The sequence below is a fragment of the Chelonia mydas genome, chromosome 6, assembly GCF_015237465.2.
Source record: "Chelonia mydas isolate rCheMyd1 chromosome 6, rCheMyd1.pri.v2, whole genome shotgun sequence".
In the NCBI taxonomy this organism is placed as follows: Eukaryota; Metazoa; Chordata; order Testudines; family Cheloniidae; genus Chelonia; species Chelonia mydas.
In genome coordinates, this window is record NC_051246.2 from 14,487,750 (window position 1) to 14,502,488 (window position 14,739).

A 14,739-nucleotide genomic window follows, 5' to 3' on the forward strand; every position below is an offset into this window, starting at 1 on the left:
TGACACTGGCGTGTGGTGGGAACAGTGTCCCAGCCTGTCCACTCCTGATCGGCAGGAAACCCCAGTGTCTTGTTCCCGTACCAGCTATGGACTGGCTACAGAGCTTGCACAGACACACACAACATGTTCATCATTAGACCCTCTGCTACTCCACCAGGTCTGGCTGAGGTTCCTTTAAATAAGGTAGGTTTCAGGGTGGTAGCCATGTTAATCTGTATCAGCAAAAACAACGAGGGGACCTTGTGGCACCTTAGAGACTAACAAATTTATTTGAGCATAAGAACCCACTTCATAAGATGCATGGAGTGGAAAATACAGTAGCAAGTATAAATATACAGCACATGAAAAGATGGGAGTTGCCTTACCCAGTGGGAGGTCAGTCTAATGAGACAATTCAATTAACAGTAGGATACCAAGGGAGGAAAAATCACTTTTGTAGTGGTAATGAGAGTTGCTCATTTCAAACAGTTGGCAAGAAGGTGTGAATAACAGTAGGGGGAAATTAGTATGGGGGAAAATTAGGTTTTGTAGTGACCCAACCACTCCCAGTCTTTATTCAGGCCTAATTTGATGGTGTCCAGTTTGCAAATTAATTCCAGATCTGCAGTTTCATGTTGGAGTCTGTTTTTGAAGTTTTTTTGTTGAAGAATTGCCACTTTTAGGTCTGTTATTGAGTGACCAGGGAGATTGAAGTGTTCTCTTACTGGTTTTTGAATGTTATAATTCCTGATGTCAGATTTGTGTCCATTTATTCTTTGGCATAGAGACTGTCTGGTTTGGCCAATGTACATGGCACATGATGGCATATATCACATTGGTAGATGTGCAGGTGGTTGAGCCCCTGATGGTGTGGCTGATGTGGTTAGGTCCTATGTTGGTGTCCCTTGAATAAATATGCTGACAGAGTTGGCACTGGGGTTTGTTGCAGGGTTTGGTTCCTGGGTTGGTGTTTTTGTTGTGTGGTGTGTAGTTGCTGGTGAGTATTTGCTTCAGGTTGGGGGGGCTGTCTGTAAGCGAGGACACAGGCGTGATGCCTAACTTGTTTGTATTGGTGTATAAAGATGTATCTCAGAGGGAGCGTCTTTATCTGGCCTAGGGGATAGTGGAAAGTCCCACCACTAACTGAGCTGGTCCATTGTCACAGGCATACATGTGCTATCATAACTGTAGACATTGATCCAGGGAGCTAGAACCATGCTGTGATGTTGCACTCCATAATGCTTTATAGAAATATGCTTATGAGTGTAAATATGACATAACTGGAATATGTTTTATGCTAGATATGCCATGTAACATATCTTTGCAAAGGTTATGATCTACTGAATATATTCATCCTGTTTGTATGCATGGATCATTTTTACACCTGAAGTTATGAGCATTGGCTCTATGCATGTATTTAAAGTGTTTGCTGTAGGAAGCACATAAGGCAGATTTGGTCAACACAGTGTGAAGGGGGTAGTGAAATAATTGGGAGTACTTAACTAACAATGGACTTTGAGAGATGCCAATCCACAGCTGAGCTTTCCTGGGAACGTTCAAACTAACATGTAAACAATGGCGTCGGCCTGCAAAAAGCTGAATCATTCATAGACATGTGACTTGCCCAGGTGGCTAGAGACCCCATCTTGTGGCTGTGATGTGGCACAAGAGAAACACTATATAAGGCCTTGGAAGCCCCTCCATTTTGTCTTCAGTTGGCTCAAGAGATAGCCTCTCCACCCCAAAGAGATACCTGAAAGAAACTGGAACAAAGGACAGTAACTACGGGGGTGTGAATGTTTGCTGGACCCAGACTAGGAAGGAGTCTAGTCTGTCAAAGAAGCTTATTAGAACATCTCTGAGGGTGAGATTTATCTGCATTTAGTTTCCTACTGTATTAGGCTTAGACGTGTGTGTTTTATTTTATTTTGCTTGGTAACTTACTTTGTTCTGTCTGTTATTGCTTGGAACCACTTAAATCCTACTTTTTATATTTAATAAAATCACTTTTTACTTATTAATTAACCCAGAGCAAGTAATTAATTCCTGGGGGAGCAAGCAGCTGTGCATATTTCTCTATCAGTGTTATAGAGGGCAAACAATTCATGAGTTTACCCTGTATAAGTTTTATACAGAGTAAAATGGATTTATTTGGGGCTTGGATCCCATTGGGAACTGGGTATCTGGGTGCTGGAGACAGGAGCACTTCTTAAGCTGTTTTCAGTTAAGCCTGCAGCTTTTGCGGGATGTAGTTCAGACCTGGGTCTGTGTTTGTAGCAGGCTACAACAAGGCAGGATACTGAAGTCTCAAGCTGCCAGGGAAAGAAAATGGGCTTCGAAGTAGTCTCAGCACATCAGGTGGCAGTCCCAAGGGGGTTTCTGTGACCCAACATGCTTTGCTGACAATAAACCTGACCAAGTGCCTTCGTATCTTGACAGATCTTGTGGTCATTGGGCAGTTCACTCGAGGTCCGCTGTGCCAGCTGTCTGCTCAGAGCTGGGATGGCAAACGGGGAGAACACACACACCCAGCCAAACATCCATCAACATCTAACGACACTGACAACATCTGGGGTGTTTGTCCCTCCTTTTTATAGTGTCAGTCCCCAACTTAGAATCAAAGAATATCAGGGTTGGAAGGGACCTCGGGAGGTCCAACCCCCTGCTCAAAGCAGGACCAATCCCCAACTAAATCATCCCAGCCAGGGCTTTGTCAAGCTGACCTTAAAAACCTCTAAGGAAGGAGATTCCACCACCTCCCTAGGTAACCCATTCCAGTGCTTCACCACCCTCCTAGTGAAATAGTTTTTCCTAATATCCAACCTAAACCTCCCCCACTGCAACTTGAGACCATTACTCCTTGTTCTGTCATCTGCTACCACTGAGAACAGTCTAGATCCATCCTCTTTGGAACCCCCTTTCAGGTAGTTAAAAGCAGCTATCAAATCCCCCCTCATTCTTCTCTTCTGCAGACTAAATAACCCCAGTTCCCTAAGCCTCTCCTCATAAGTCATGTGCTCCAGCCGCCTAATCATTTTTGTTGCGCTCCGCTGGACTCTTTCCAATTTTTCCACATCCTTCTTCTAGTGTGGGGCCCAAAACTGGACACAGTATTCCAGATGGGGCCTCACCAATGCCGAATAGCGGGGAATGATCACATCCCTCGATCTGCTGGCAATCCTCCTACTTATACAGCCCAAAATGCCATTGGCCTTCTTGGCAACAAGGGCACACTGTTGACTCATATCCAGCTTCTCGTCCACTGTAACCCCTAGGTCCTTCTCTGCAGAACTGCTGCCGAGCCATTCGGTCCCTTATCTGTAGCAGCACATGGGATTCTTCCATCCTAAGTGCAGGACTCTGCACTTGTCCTTGTTGAACCTCATCAGATTTCTTTTGGCCCACTCCTCCAATTTGTCTAGGTCCCTCTGTATCCTATCCATACCCTCCAGCGTATCTACCTCTCCTCCCAGTTTAGTGTCATCTGCAGACTTGCTGAGGGTGCAGTCCACGCCATCTCCCAGATCTTTAATGAAGATATTGAACAAAAACGGCCCGAGGACCGGCCCTTGGGGCACTCCACTTGATATCGCCTGCCAACTAGACATGGAGCCATTGATCACTACCCGTTGAGCCCCATGATCTCGCCAGATTTCTATCCACCTTATAGTCCATTCATCCAGCCCATACTTCTTTATCTTGCTGGCAAGAATACTGTGGGAGACCGTATCAAAAGCTTTGCTAAAGTCAAGGAACAACACGTCCACCGCTTTCCCCTCATCCACAGAGCCAGTTATCTCGTCATAGAAGGCCATTAGATTAGTCAGGCATGACTTGCCCTTGGTGAATCCATGCTGCCTGTTCCTGATCACTTTCCTCTCCTCTAAGTGCTTCAGAATTGATTTCCTGAGGACCTGCTCCATGATTTTTCCAGGGACTGAGATGAGGCTGCCTGGCCTGTAATTCCCCAGATCCTCCTTCTTCTCTTTTTTAAAGATGGGCACTACATTAGCCTTTTTCCAGTCGTCCGGGACTTCCCCCGATCACCATGAGTTTTCAAAGATAATGGCCAATGGCTCTGCAATCACATCCGCCAACTCCTTTAGCACCCTCGGATGCAGTGCAATGGACTTGTGCTTGTCCAGCCTTTCTAAATAGTCCTGAACCTCTTCTTTCTCCACAGAGGGCTGGAAACACTTGGAAAACATTTGCAGCTGAGATTCAGGAGAGAGAGTCTGTAGGGAAGGATGCTCCCTGCTGCTTTTTCCTCCCCGGTTGGAGTTTCTTTTGTTTCCCTTCCTGCTTGATGACTCTGTTTGTTGCTTAAATGCAAATTAAGCAGAGCACCCATTTCTTTGTTGAGACAGGCCTGTTTGCCAACCTCAAGTTCGAGCATGTGTTAACACCATAAAGAGGAATCTTATCACTTCACGTACAATGTTGCCACACACATATTTTATCAGGGCAATACTGACCGGCAAATTATATGTTTACAAATGATACCTTGCAAGGTTGTACAAAGATTATTACAACAGTAGGTAGGGTGTGGCCATTCTGTCACAATCCCCTACCTTCCCCCTCTCAGTCCTTTGTTCTCGAGGTGGGGGTCTTTGCTCAGCTTCCCTGCTGAGAGGTGGGGAAATCCATAAACCATGGGGGCTTGCATTGTCTCTCTGGCCACTTTGTTGATGTGGGTCAATTTCAACTAGTTCCTTAATGACTCCCTCCTCCACCCAGACAGGGAGGTGACACCCACCTATGTATCGTAGCCTGCCCTGAGAGCAAACTTGCTCCCTTTTCTCCCCACAGGGTAACAATGCAACACATAGGGGAAACTGAGGCACATATAGGGGTCATAAAATACTACAAAAAAATTCCCACTTTGTCACAGGGACCAATCCCTTGGTTTTGTTGTTTTTTCCCCCCACCTGGCTGATCTGACCCAAAGTGGCTCTGTTCTCCATGGCACTGTCTTCCAGGAGGCTGGGGCTTTCAAATTTGATGAGAAGGCCCAAGCTGAATCCTGGCATGTTATAGGAAATGCATTTCCTGCTGTGGGGCGCTCACACTCAGGGTCATTGTGCCCCCTTGTGCTGGGTGTGGCGCGGACACACAGTGACCAAGACCAGGCTAGGATAGCAGGGGGCTGCAGGTCAAGATTGAGGGGTATTGGTGAACAAGGAGGGCAGGCAGCCCCTGCTCTCATTGTGCCCCTGGCCCTGGTGCATTGTGGGTGCATTTGCATTTCCCTGGAGGCCCCTCCGCCTCTGCCCAGAGCAAAATCCCAATCAACTGTGCCATGCGGCTGCAGGGATGTCACTGGCTCTGGGCTCCAGGACTGGCACAGACTCTGTTAATGGTTCATTCGCTCAGGGATAAGAGGCTGGAGCAGCCCCTGAAGGAGAGACAGGCAGGGACCTCGCAGCTCCACAGACATCCAGGAACTGCTCCTTCCCCTAGCACGGAGTCACCCCAGGTGAGTGGGAGCACTAGGGCCACCTTAACCCTGAACGGACAGTCCTGGCAGCACATGGCCTTACAGCAGTCTTCTTTTCGTGGGGTCTCTGGGGAGCACAGGGGCTGCGCACAGACTGGTGAGTTATTGTAGGGTCTCTGGGGAGCACGGGGGCTGCACACAGACTGGTGAGTTATTGTAGGGTCTCTGATGAGCACGGGGGGCTGCACACAGACTGGTGTGTTATTGTAGGGTCTCTGGTGAACACACAGGAGGCCGCGCACAGACGGGTGAGCTATTGTGGGGTCTACACATAGTGTTTGCTATTTTGGCAAGGCTGGGAGCTGGCAGCTTGTCTCTGGGGTTGGAAGACAGTCACAGGGAACTGATGGGTCTCCTGCCCTGCAGGTGCCCCTCGCACTGTCCTGCTGGAAGCTCCGAAGATCCATCCCGGCCAGCGATGCTGATCTTGAGCTGTTCCTCCAAGTTGCGGCTGCTGGAGGGAATGCTACGGCAGGGCCTGCCTGACACGCTACCGGTGACCAGGACTCACCCACCCCCGCAGGGCCGAACTCTCCCACTCTCGGGCTGGGCAGAGAGCAGGGGAAAGTCCTTCGGAGTCCCCTGGGTGATGGGACACATATTGGGCTGGGGTGCAATCCCCTGGGTCAGGGGGTATATGGAGGGCTAATCCCTCCACCTGGTCAGGGGGTAGCAGTATGTGGGGAAGACCCTTTCTGCAGGTCAGGGGGCAGCATTCAGGCACCGGGCACGCTCTCATGGATCCACAGGGGCTGTGCCATACCCCAGCCTGTCATCAGTTCCCTGGGAGCGACCCCTGTAGTGGGCTGGGGCCCGAGGCTGCACACAGCTCCACAGGGACAGGCCCGTGACCTCCACCACTGGGCCTTTGACACCAGGCCTCTCGTCGCTCTCCGTGGCTCCCTGCAGCGAATGCAGCCAAGCCAGAAGCCAGCGGGAGGCTTGGGCCGGGTCCCTACCAGCGCAATGCCCCTAGTGTGTGTTGGCAGAGACCCCCCCGCAGCCTTTGCAAAACACGGGAGCAGTTCATTAGTCACCTGGCTACAGACTCCTCAGGTTAGCACAGGGAATCAAAGGTTAAGCCACAGCCCAGCCTGGCCAAGCCAAGGCAATGAGCCAGCCAAGCCGTCATGGGCCCCATGGCTGGCTCTGGCTCTGTCCCTTTGTTCTTAGGCCAAGGCCAAGCGCTGAGACCCTCCAAAAGCCGGCTGTTAGCCCCGTATCCTGACCCCTCGCGGCCGCTGTTCTTCAGCTGGGGGCCTCTCCGCTGCAGAGCCATGAGGGGGGAATCTCACTCGCTCGCTGTGAACGTCCACCCCAGCCATTGGCATTTCCATGGTCTCTCCAGACCCTCCTTGCATGTATGGAGACTTTATTCCCTTGGTTAATGACGCTGGTCTCCAGCCGGGCTGCTACGTGACTCACAACCCCTGTCCCTTCCCTTCACACGCTGTGCAGAGCAGTACAGGACGCAGAGGGAAACTGAGGCACACATCGGCATTAGAAAGATACTATGGAAAGCTTCTACTTCATTACTCAGGCCCCCCACCCTGGGTTAGGGGTAGCAGCAGGAGGGCACACCCCTCCCACAGGTTAGAGGTAGCGGGGGGGGGGAGGCCCATCCCACAGGTTAGCGGTAGCAGGGGGGCAGGCCCATCCCACAGGTTAGCGGTAGCAGCGGGGGCAGGCCCGTCCCCCAGATTAAAGGTAGCGGTGGCGGGGGGGAAGGCCCCTCCCCTAGGTTAGAGGTAGCGGGGGGGGGGGCCCTCCCCCTGGGCCTCCTCCTCACTCGCCCCCCCTGCCTCCCAAAGTCCAAACCCAGCACCAATGCCTGCTGCTCACCCAGCGTAGCCGCCAGGACCTGCCCATCCAATCAGAGCACAAGCGAGCTCTGTGCCAGCCAACCTCAGTATGGGCAGGCTTTGCGTAAGCCAATGAACATGTGGGCGGCTCCATGGCAGGCAATCACAGTGTGGGACAGCTGGGTGCCAGCCAAGTATGGCTCTGACTACACCCACCCCCCACCCCCCGGCTCTGAATTGCCTCCTGGTCCTCACCATGGCTCTGACCACCCGCCACCCCCCCGCCCCCGTCCAGCTACACCCTTGACAAAATGGGCTTTTATAATATTTTTATGAACCCTATGTGTGCCTCAGTTTCCCCTGGCTACCCAGTGGGGGAAGCAACTTAAGTTTGCTCTCCGTGCTAAGTGACCCAGGCAGTTTGCTTTCAGTTCGTGGCAGGGGTGAGAACTGGATGCGCCCGTAGCAAAACACACTCCGTCGAAGGAAACAGCGAGAACCCGGGGTATAACCACTACCCTCGGAAGCACATCGCAAACCTGTGCAAGGAGAGAGGGCGAAGCGTTGGGAAGTTCAACAAGGTGCAGCTGACTGCGGGCTGGAGAAGGGTGACGGGACTCAGCAGCAGGTTCCAGACCCCGGCGGGGTTTGATGCGGGTCCGAGCGTGACAGACGCAGCAGCAGGGCGTCCTCACGGCCCGGTTCCCCACCAATAGATTTGAAGCGGTGGGAGTTAGCGTGGAAAGCAAAGGTGCTAGCAGATGATGAGGGGGAACCAGATGGCTGTGAGAAGCAGCAAAAACGTGAAGAAACGCGTAAAAGCATGATCTGGAGATGTGGAGGGGCAAGAGAACCCACCAAGGAGTAAGTGGGCAAAGGCTCGAGGGATGCCCATTCTGCAGGGAGCTGGATACCAAACTGTCCCAGTTTGAGGAGGAGGAGGAGGGGCTGTAGACACCAACCTCACTGCCTTTGAGAAGGGTTGCGGTTTGAACCTGGCTGGCCCTGCGGACTGGTGCTGCTGTCTCACCCCCATACGCGGTCCCCCAAAGCCGTACAGCCGGATGGACGGCCTTAATACTGGGGGCTGGGAACTGTTTGAAAAGGCTCCGCTGCTTATGTTTGACCTGGCACCTGAGGCTTATAGGAAAGGGTTTGGGGGTGTGCAGAAGACCCAGGGTGTGACCAAAATGGAAGCCACCCACCTACTGGGAGAAGCCCTGCCGACGGCTCGGATCCCAGCGCAGACACAGGACTTGGGGGGGCCTGGTAGTCAGGGTTGTCCTGGACATCGGCTTTGACCTCCTTTTGAGACTTTCTGTATCACCTGAACACAAAATCCAGTCCCTGATCCTGCCCCAGCCAAGAGTTTGAACCCCAGGAGCCAGAGGCTCACACTGGAGGTGTCAGTGAAAAGGCAAATAGCTCGGCCCTGGGGGAGCAGCGGTTTCCCCCCTTGCCTGTAACACTAAGGAAAGGCTGTTAAGCCCAGGACACCTGTCTGTCTGGAAGCAGACCCCTGTATTTGAGTGGGGCAGAAGAACATCCCCCCCGCCCCAATCTCCACAAGGACGTGAGTCACACGGGCTCCAGCAGAACTTCCCTGAGACTGTGGCCAAGGGATCCAGCTCACCGCCTGCTCTCCCTGGGGAAACCGAGTCAGAGCTGAACCTGGGGGGAACTGAAGCCCCAGCTGAGCATGGGCAGACATGGGCAGGGCATGGCCAAGGTTAAGACCTGGAATCGCAGCCCGCCAACAGGGGGCTCTGGCCTGTGGTGAGGGCAACAGGTTAGCCCCAGAAGGGGAAATTGATTCCTGGCATACACACAGCCCTGGGGTTGGGACACAACCAGCATAGAGGAGCCTGCTCCATCACCAGACCCTCAGACACCAGTGCCCCAGAGACATGGGGAACAAACCTACACCGATCTCCCAAATGCTCAGTGGGTCCCTACCTACCTCAGCCTAGGGGTCAAGGCACCCCAGGATGCAGCCAAGATAGCAGACACATGGAGGAAGGGGGGTCACGACCCTCCTCACTCCCTAGCAGATGGGGGGGGGGCGGGAATGCAGTGGCTGGAGCCCATCCCAGTTTCAAACCCAAAGGTTTTGGGGTGGCAAAAGGGTGCTAAGGCTGCATAAAAACTCCCCACTGCCCCCTGCTAGTGTCGGCGAACAGACCCGCTCTGAGCTGTGTATTGGAAAGGGGGAGTTTGTTGAGAGCCAGCTGTCAGCATGCTGACAGGGCCTGGTAGGACAGGGGTGGGGAAGATGCTGTGGCTTCTGTGGATAGCATTTGTGTGTTCAAACTTCACCAGGACAGTCACTGGTTAAAGTGACCCTGCCCAGTTTGGCTTCAAAGAGGGAAGAGATGTAATAAAGTAGGATTTTTCTGTAATATTTTTACAACACTATGTGTGCCCCAGTTTCCCCCATGTGTTGCATGGCTACCTAGGTGCAGAAGTGATGGGGAATATTTAGTTTGCTCTCAGGGCAGGCTAAGAGACATAGGGGTGGGTGTCACCTCCCTGTGTGGGTGGAATGAAGAGTCCTTAAGGAACTTGTTGAAATCAACCCAGATCATCAAGGGGGCCAGAGAAACAAGGCAAGTGCCGCTGACTCCTGGATTTTCCTGCCTCTCAGCTGGGAGGCTGAGCAGAGACCCCAGCTCGAGAGCACAGGACTGGGAGTGGGGGGGTGCTGGACAAAGATGGAGGCTCTCACCTGGAGCTGGCCAAGGAGGTCAGACAGAGACAGAGACAGCCTAGAAAGGGTCTTTCACCCCAGCTTGGCTGGGCGCTGGCTAGCCGCAATGGACACTGCTTTACCCTCAGTTCTCTCTGCTGACCTCAGGCTGCTCCGTGACTCATAAACCTGCCTGGCTTGACAATGCTGCCGCGTGTCACAGCAAACACAGGCTGGGGTGTCGGAGCCCCCGAAGAGCGGCCAGGTCTCTCCAGGGGTCTGGCTCAGTGGGCGGCACCGGGAGGGCTGGAGCCCAGAGGCTCCATCTGAGAGGCGGTGACCAGCTCTGCAGGAAGAGTGGGGCCCCCTGGGGGGCTGGCACTTTGAGGGCTCCTCCAAGGGGCAGAGTAAAAGCTGGGGCCTAGCACCGATCCTGGGGATCCAGGACATCCACGGACTCTGACCCTGTGTCTTGGCAGGTCTACGGCACTGTGATGCATGTGAACCGCGGGAACCCGGCCGGCCAGGAGGTGCTGGTGGATTCATGGCCAGAGTTCAAAATCGTCCTCACCCGGCCAAACAGAGAAGTGCGGCCTTTGCTGGGCCCCTCCCATCTGCCCCGCTTCCCTCCCCTGCCTGACGCCATCCCTGCCCCGCTCCCCTCCCCCGCCTGACGCCATCACTGCCCCGCTCCCCTCCCCAACTTCCTTGCCCCTTTCCCTGCTTGGTGTAACCTCCCCCTTCTGTCTGCCCCACCTCCCCACAGCCTGTCTCCCCTTCCTGCTGCCCAGACCCCCTCCTGGCCCATTCTGCCCTAAGCCCCCTGGCTCTGTTCACAGGGCTCCTTCCCCCCTCCTCAATCTCTGCCTTGGGGCTTGCTGTGCCCTGCTCCCCCATTGCCATCCCTGAGGGTCATGGGGGGGGGGGGCAGAGGCTGCGCTCACCCCCAGGCAGTGTCCCCCTGCAGGTGGCGTGGGACCCAAGTGATTTCGGCACCAACTTGTACACGGCCTTCTACCGGGACGAGGGCGCCTGCCGGGCCCTGCTGGGGAACAGCCGTGCCGTGGACTGGGGCCAGGCCTTCCAGATACAGGGTGAGCCCCTCCAGCCCTGCTCCATCCAGCACCTGCCACACGGGGGGCAGGAACACTACCCCCCATGGGCCAATAGCCTTGAGGAGCCAGCCCAGGCCCCTCTCCCCACATGGGCCAATAGCCCTGAGGGGTCCGCCTGAGTTCCCCACCCCCCATGTGCTAATAGCCCCAAAGAATTCACCTAGACCCCTCCCTCCCACAGGCCAACAACTCAGAGGAGCTGGCCTGGACCCCTCCCCCCACATGGGCCAATAGCCGCGAGGAGCTCGCCTGCTCCCCCTCTCCCCCAAGCCAGTAGCCTCAAGGAGCTCATCTGGACCCCTCCCCACATACGGGCCAATAGCCCCAAGGCGCCTGACTGGGCCTCTTCTCCATCCAGACCCGGAATCCTGAATGAGCCAAGTCTGGGAACCCCCAATTGGGTCATACCGGCTCACGGTGGCCCTTGGCCCCTCCCTGCTGCTCTCCCCCACCGGGCTTGGCCCCCCACGTCCATGGGCACCTTTCAGGGGGACCCTGCTGACAGTGCACGGGTGTCCCTGCAGGGCTGCAGGATGGGGTATACGAGACCATCAGGGACATTGCCAGGGCCAGGGGGCTTGAAATGGAGATGTATCCGTACCTGCCGCTGCTGCACCCAGACCCACCTGCCATGCCCCAGTACCGGTAGGTGCCCCCCAGATATGGGGTGTGTGTGAGAGAATGGGGCAACGTACACAACCAGCCTGGGCTAGATGGAGGGGGGAGCGGGGCTGGGGGAAGGGAAGGACCCTGAGGTGCCAGGCCAGAGGCCTCCATTGCACCCTAGAGATGGTGACAATGAGTTCCCCAGGCTAACAGCGCACCAAGCACAGACCCCCTGGTCCCCCCTTCCCTGTCAGTGGGCAGGTCCCCAGGCAGGGGGTTCGCTGCCCGCTGAGCCCTGGTGCTTTCATCTCAGGGAACTGAGCTTAGCCGAGGCCCATCAGCAGTGATGACTCTGCTGGGGCTGGACTGGGCCTTGTCAGACAGCCCCTGTGCGAGGCCTCCGATGTGCATTGATCCCCTCCCGCCATGTGCCAGGGCCTGGCTCAATCCCCTCCCCCCAGGGCTCCTCTTCAGAGCTGGGTGGCACACCCCTCCCCCACAGAATACATTCCATGCCCCCCAGTTTGACATTTGGCAACACCCCCACCCTCAATTTTCTGTCCAGCCCATCTCAGCCCCAAAACTGGGAAGATGGTGTCGCCGGACCCTGCTCCCCTCCTGTGCCACGTCATACCAGCTCAATTTCTGCTCCCTGGGCTCACTCGCCCTTGTACCAGGTCAACCCCCCAGCCCCCTGCACTCCACCCCCCAAACTGCGTCAATCTCCCCCTATGCTCACACCTCCCATGTTTGGTTACGCCCCACTCCCCACCTCTCGATTTACCCCTGCCCCTGCCCAGGCTGGTTCTATTCTGCCCCCTCCCCTTGCCAGGTCAATCTCCTTTGTGCTCACCCCACCCCGTGTCTCTCTCCCCCCTGCCCTGTGTTGCAGGCCTAAAGAGGGGCTCAGGCTGGCCCCCGTGTCCCCCGCCCACGCCATGCTACTCAGCGACACCTGGATGTTTGGGTGGAACAGCTGGAGCCTGCGCTATTTGTGCCTCCTGATCCGCCACTTCCCCAACGCCTGCCTGCTGGCCCCTGAGGGGCCCCCCATCGCCTGGTCCCTCGTCGACCCGCTGGCTGCCCTGATGCACGGTTACACGCTCCCGGAGCAGCGCGGCCAGCACCACATGGCGCCCGTGGTGGGGACGCTGGCGGCTCAGTTGCACGCCCGCGGCTTCCCTGTGTACACTCGGGTGCTGCCCCACAACAAGCCTTCCCTGCGCCACCTGCAACACCTCGGCTTCCGCATCCTGCCGGGGGTGTTCCACCAGCTGGTGGTGAGGCCTGGGTTCGCCCAGTCCCAGCCAGCCCGTGCCCTGGACTCGGCCCAGGACGCCGCGCCCAGCGCTGGGGGACGGCCGTGCGCCCAATAGCACGCAGCACAGGGAGAGGCAGAGAAGGGGACACAGGCCAGGGCCCTGCGCCCAGCTCTGGGGGACAGCCATGCTCTGACTGCCCGTAGCACTGGGGGAGCGGACGGGGACACGGCCCAGCCACTTCCAGGGACCTACTGCTCTGCCGCCCCCACGAAGGGGACACACTGACCAGCCACCAGGGGAGTCAGCTGGCAGCCCTTGGGAAGCCAGGGCCTGGTAGAGGAGACTAGCTCATGGGCCATTATCCCCTGGAGCAGGGCAGAGGCTCAGTAGGGGGCGCTCTCCCCCGGCAGTCAGTGCTGGCTCCAAAGAGAGCAGGGTGAGGGCTCGGCAGGGGGCGCTCTCCGCTCAGGGTGCTGCCCCCATGCCCTGTGCTGTGGGCTCAGCAGGGGGCGCTCTCCTGCTCCCTTCCCCAGGCAGTTTGTTGCTTGGCTAGGGCTGGGGGTGGGGGTCCCCTTTCCAGGAGCTGTGCCTGGTCTTGCCAAAGCTTTGGTGCAAGCTCCCTTGGGCTGCGACCACATGTCCCAGCTGTGGGCTACCCCTTACCTCCCCCGTGGTGATAGGGTGCAGTTGCTGGCCTTGGACGGTTGATCCGGGGCCAGCAGGAAAGCCAGGCCAGGGCTTGTGTTTATGATGGCGCACTACACGTGGGAGGGGAGCGGCTGTAGGACCCCATCGAAGAGCCCTGCTGGGCCCGAACACAGGGAGGAGCATCCGCTCTTCTCCCTTTCCCCCAGAATAGATGCCCTTGGCAGGCGACGTGGGACTGACCTGCCCTCCGCTAGTCCTAGTGCACAGGCTGCTCCTCCCTGTGTGGCTGGGCCCAGCTGCAGCCCCAGTGAGCTGTGGGGTGGGGGGGGGGGGGGGACCACCCCCACCCCAGCAGACATGGTAGGCTCTCCTCTCCCTTGCTGGTAGGTCAGTAGCAGTGTGGAGAGGGGGTGGGGCACTCCAGCTCCTTGCAGACCCCAGGGACATACATCCCCTTCCTCTCAGCGGGTGGGACAAAGAATTTTCTGTAATAGTTTTGATGTCTGTATGCCTCAGTTTCCCTCTGTACTTTGCAGCTCAGGGACAGGAAGGGGTGTGTCACATGGCTGGGGGGCAAGAAGTGGGCGTTCAGGATCAAAACCAACCCAGATCAACGGAGGCTCCACAAAGAAGAAGAGTTGGCTTTTGGTGGGACTCAGGAGCTCCCAGCTAGGACTAAAAGAGATAGAAACAGGATCCATTTTTGGGTCTTTGGGTCATTTTTGGCTTGGCTGGATGGGGCCCTGGTCTTCACCTTTACTCCTCTGTGCTGCCCTAGGGACCTCCCAGGCCAGGATCCAGGGGACCAATAAAACTTGTGCTGTGTGGAAAAGGCTTTGGGATGTCACTGCAAACACTGGCTGGGGGGACACTGGTCCCCAAAGAGCAGCCAGGCCTTTCCAGGGGTCTCGCTTAGTGGGACATGCTGGGCAGAGGTCGTGGGGTGAAGCAGGAGGGCTGGAGCTGTGTGGTCGGCCCTGGAGGAAGAGAGAATCCCCTTGGGGGGATGGCACGTCACAGGGTTCCTCCAAGAAGTGGTTTAAAAGCTGGGGCGTAGTACTGATCCTGGGGAGCCATGACAGGGAGCAGTGCTGTGGGTCCACCAGGCCAGTGTGGGGTGTGTCCTTCACAGCCAGAACCGACA

General features: G+C 56.1%; 1 protein-coding gene across 3 annotated transcripts; it reads left to right on the forward strand.

Moving 5' to 3' along the window:
- The first annotated feature begins 5,281 nt into the window (after positions 1-5,281).
- On the forward strand, positions 5,282-14,429 carry LOC102939008 (glycine N-acyltransferase-like protein 3). Of its 3 annotated transcripts, none has more exons than XM_007068470.4 (6): positions 5,282-5,455; positions 5,843-5,972; positions 10,444-10,551; positions 10,932-11,058; positions 11,604-11,724; positions 12,578-14,429. In XM_007068470.4, the coding sequence occupies exons 2-6, from the start codon at positions 5,895-5,897 to the stop codon at positions 13,059-13,061; spliced, it is 918 nt and encodes a 305-aa protein (XP_007068532.2). In that variant the 5' UTR covers positions 5,282-5,455; positions 5,843-5,894; the 3' UTR covers positions 13,062-14,429. The 3 variants fall into 3 exon arrangements, with proteins under 3 accessions (XP_007068532.2, XP_043404998.1, XP_043404999.1); XM_043549063.1 differs by lacking the exon at positions 5,282-5,455 and adding an exon at positions 7,710-8,142 and having other exon boundaries at positions 5,884-5,972; XM_043549064.1 differs by lacking the exons at positions 5,282-5,455; positions 5,843-5,972 and adding exons at positions 6,686-6,837; positions 7,710-8,142.
- The last annotated feature ends 310 nt before the right edge of the window (positions 14,430-14,739 follow it).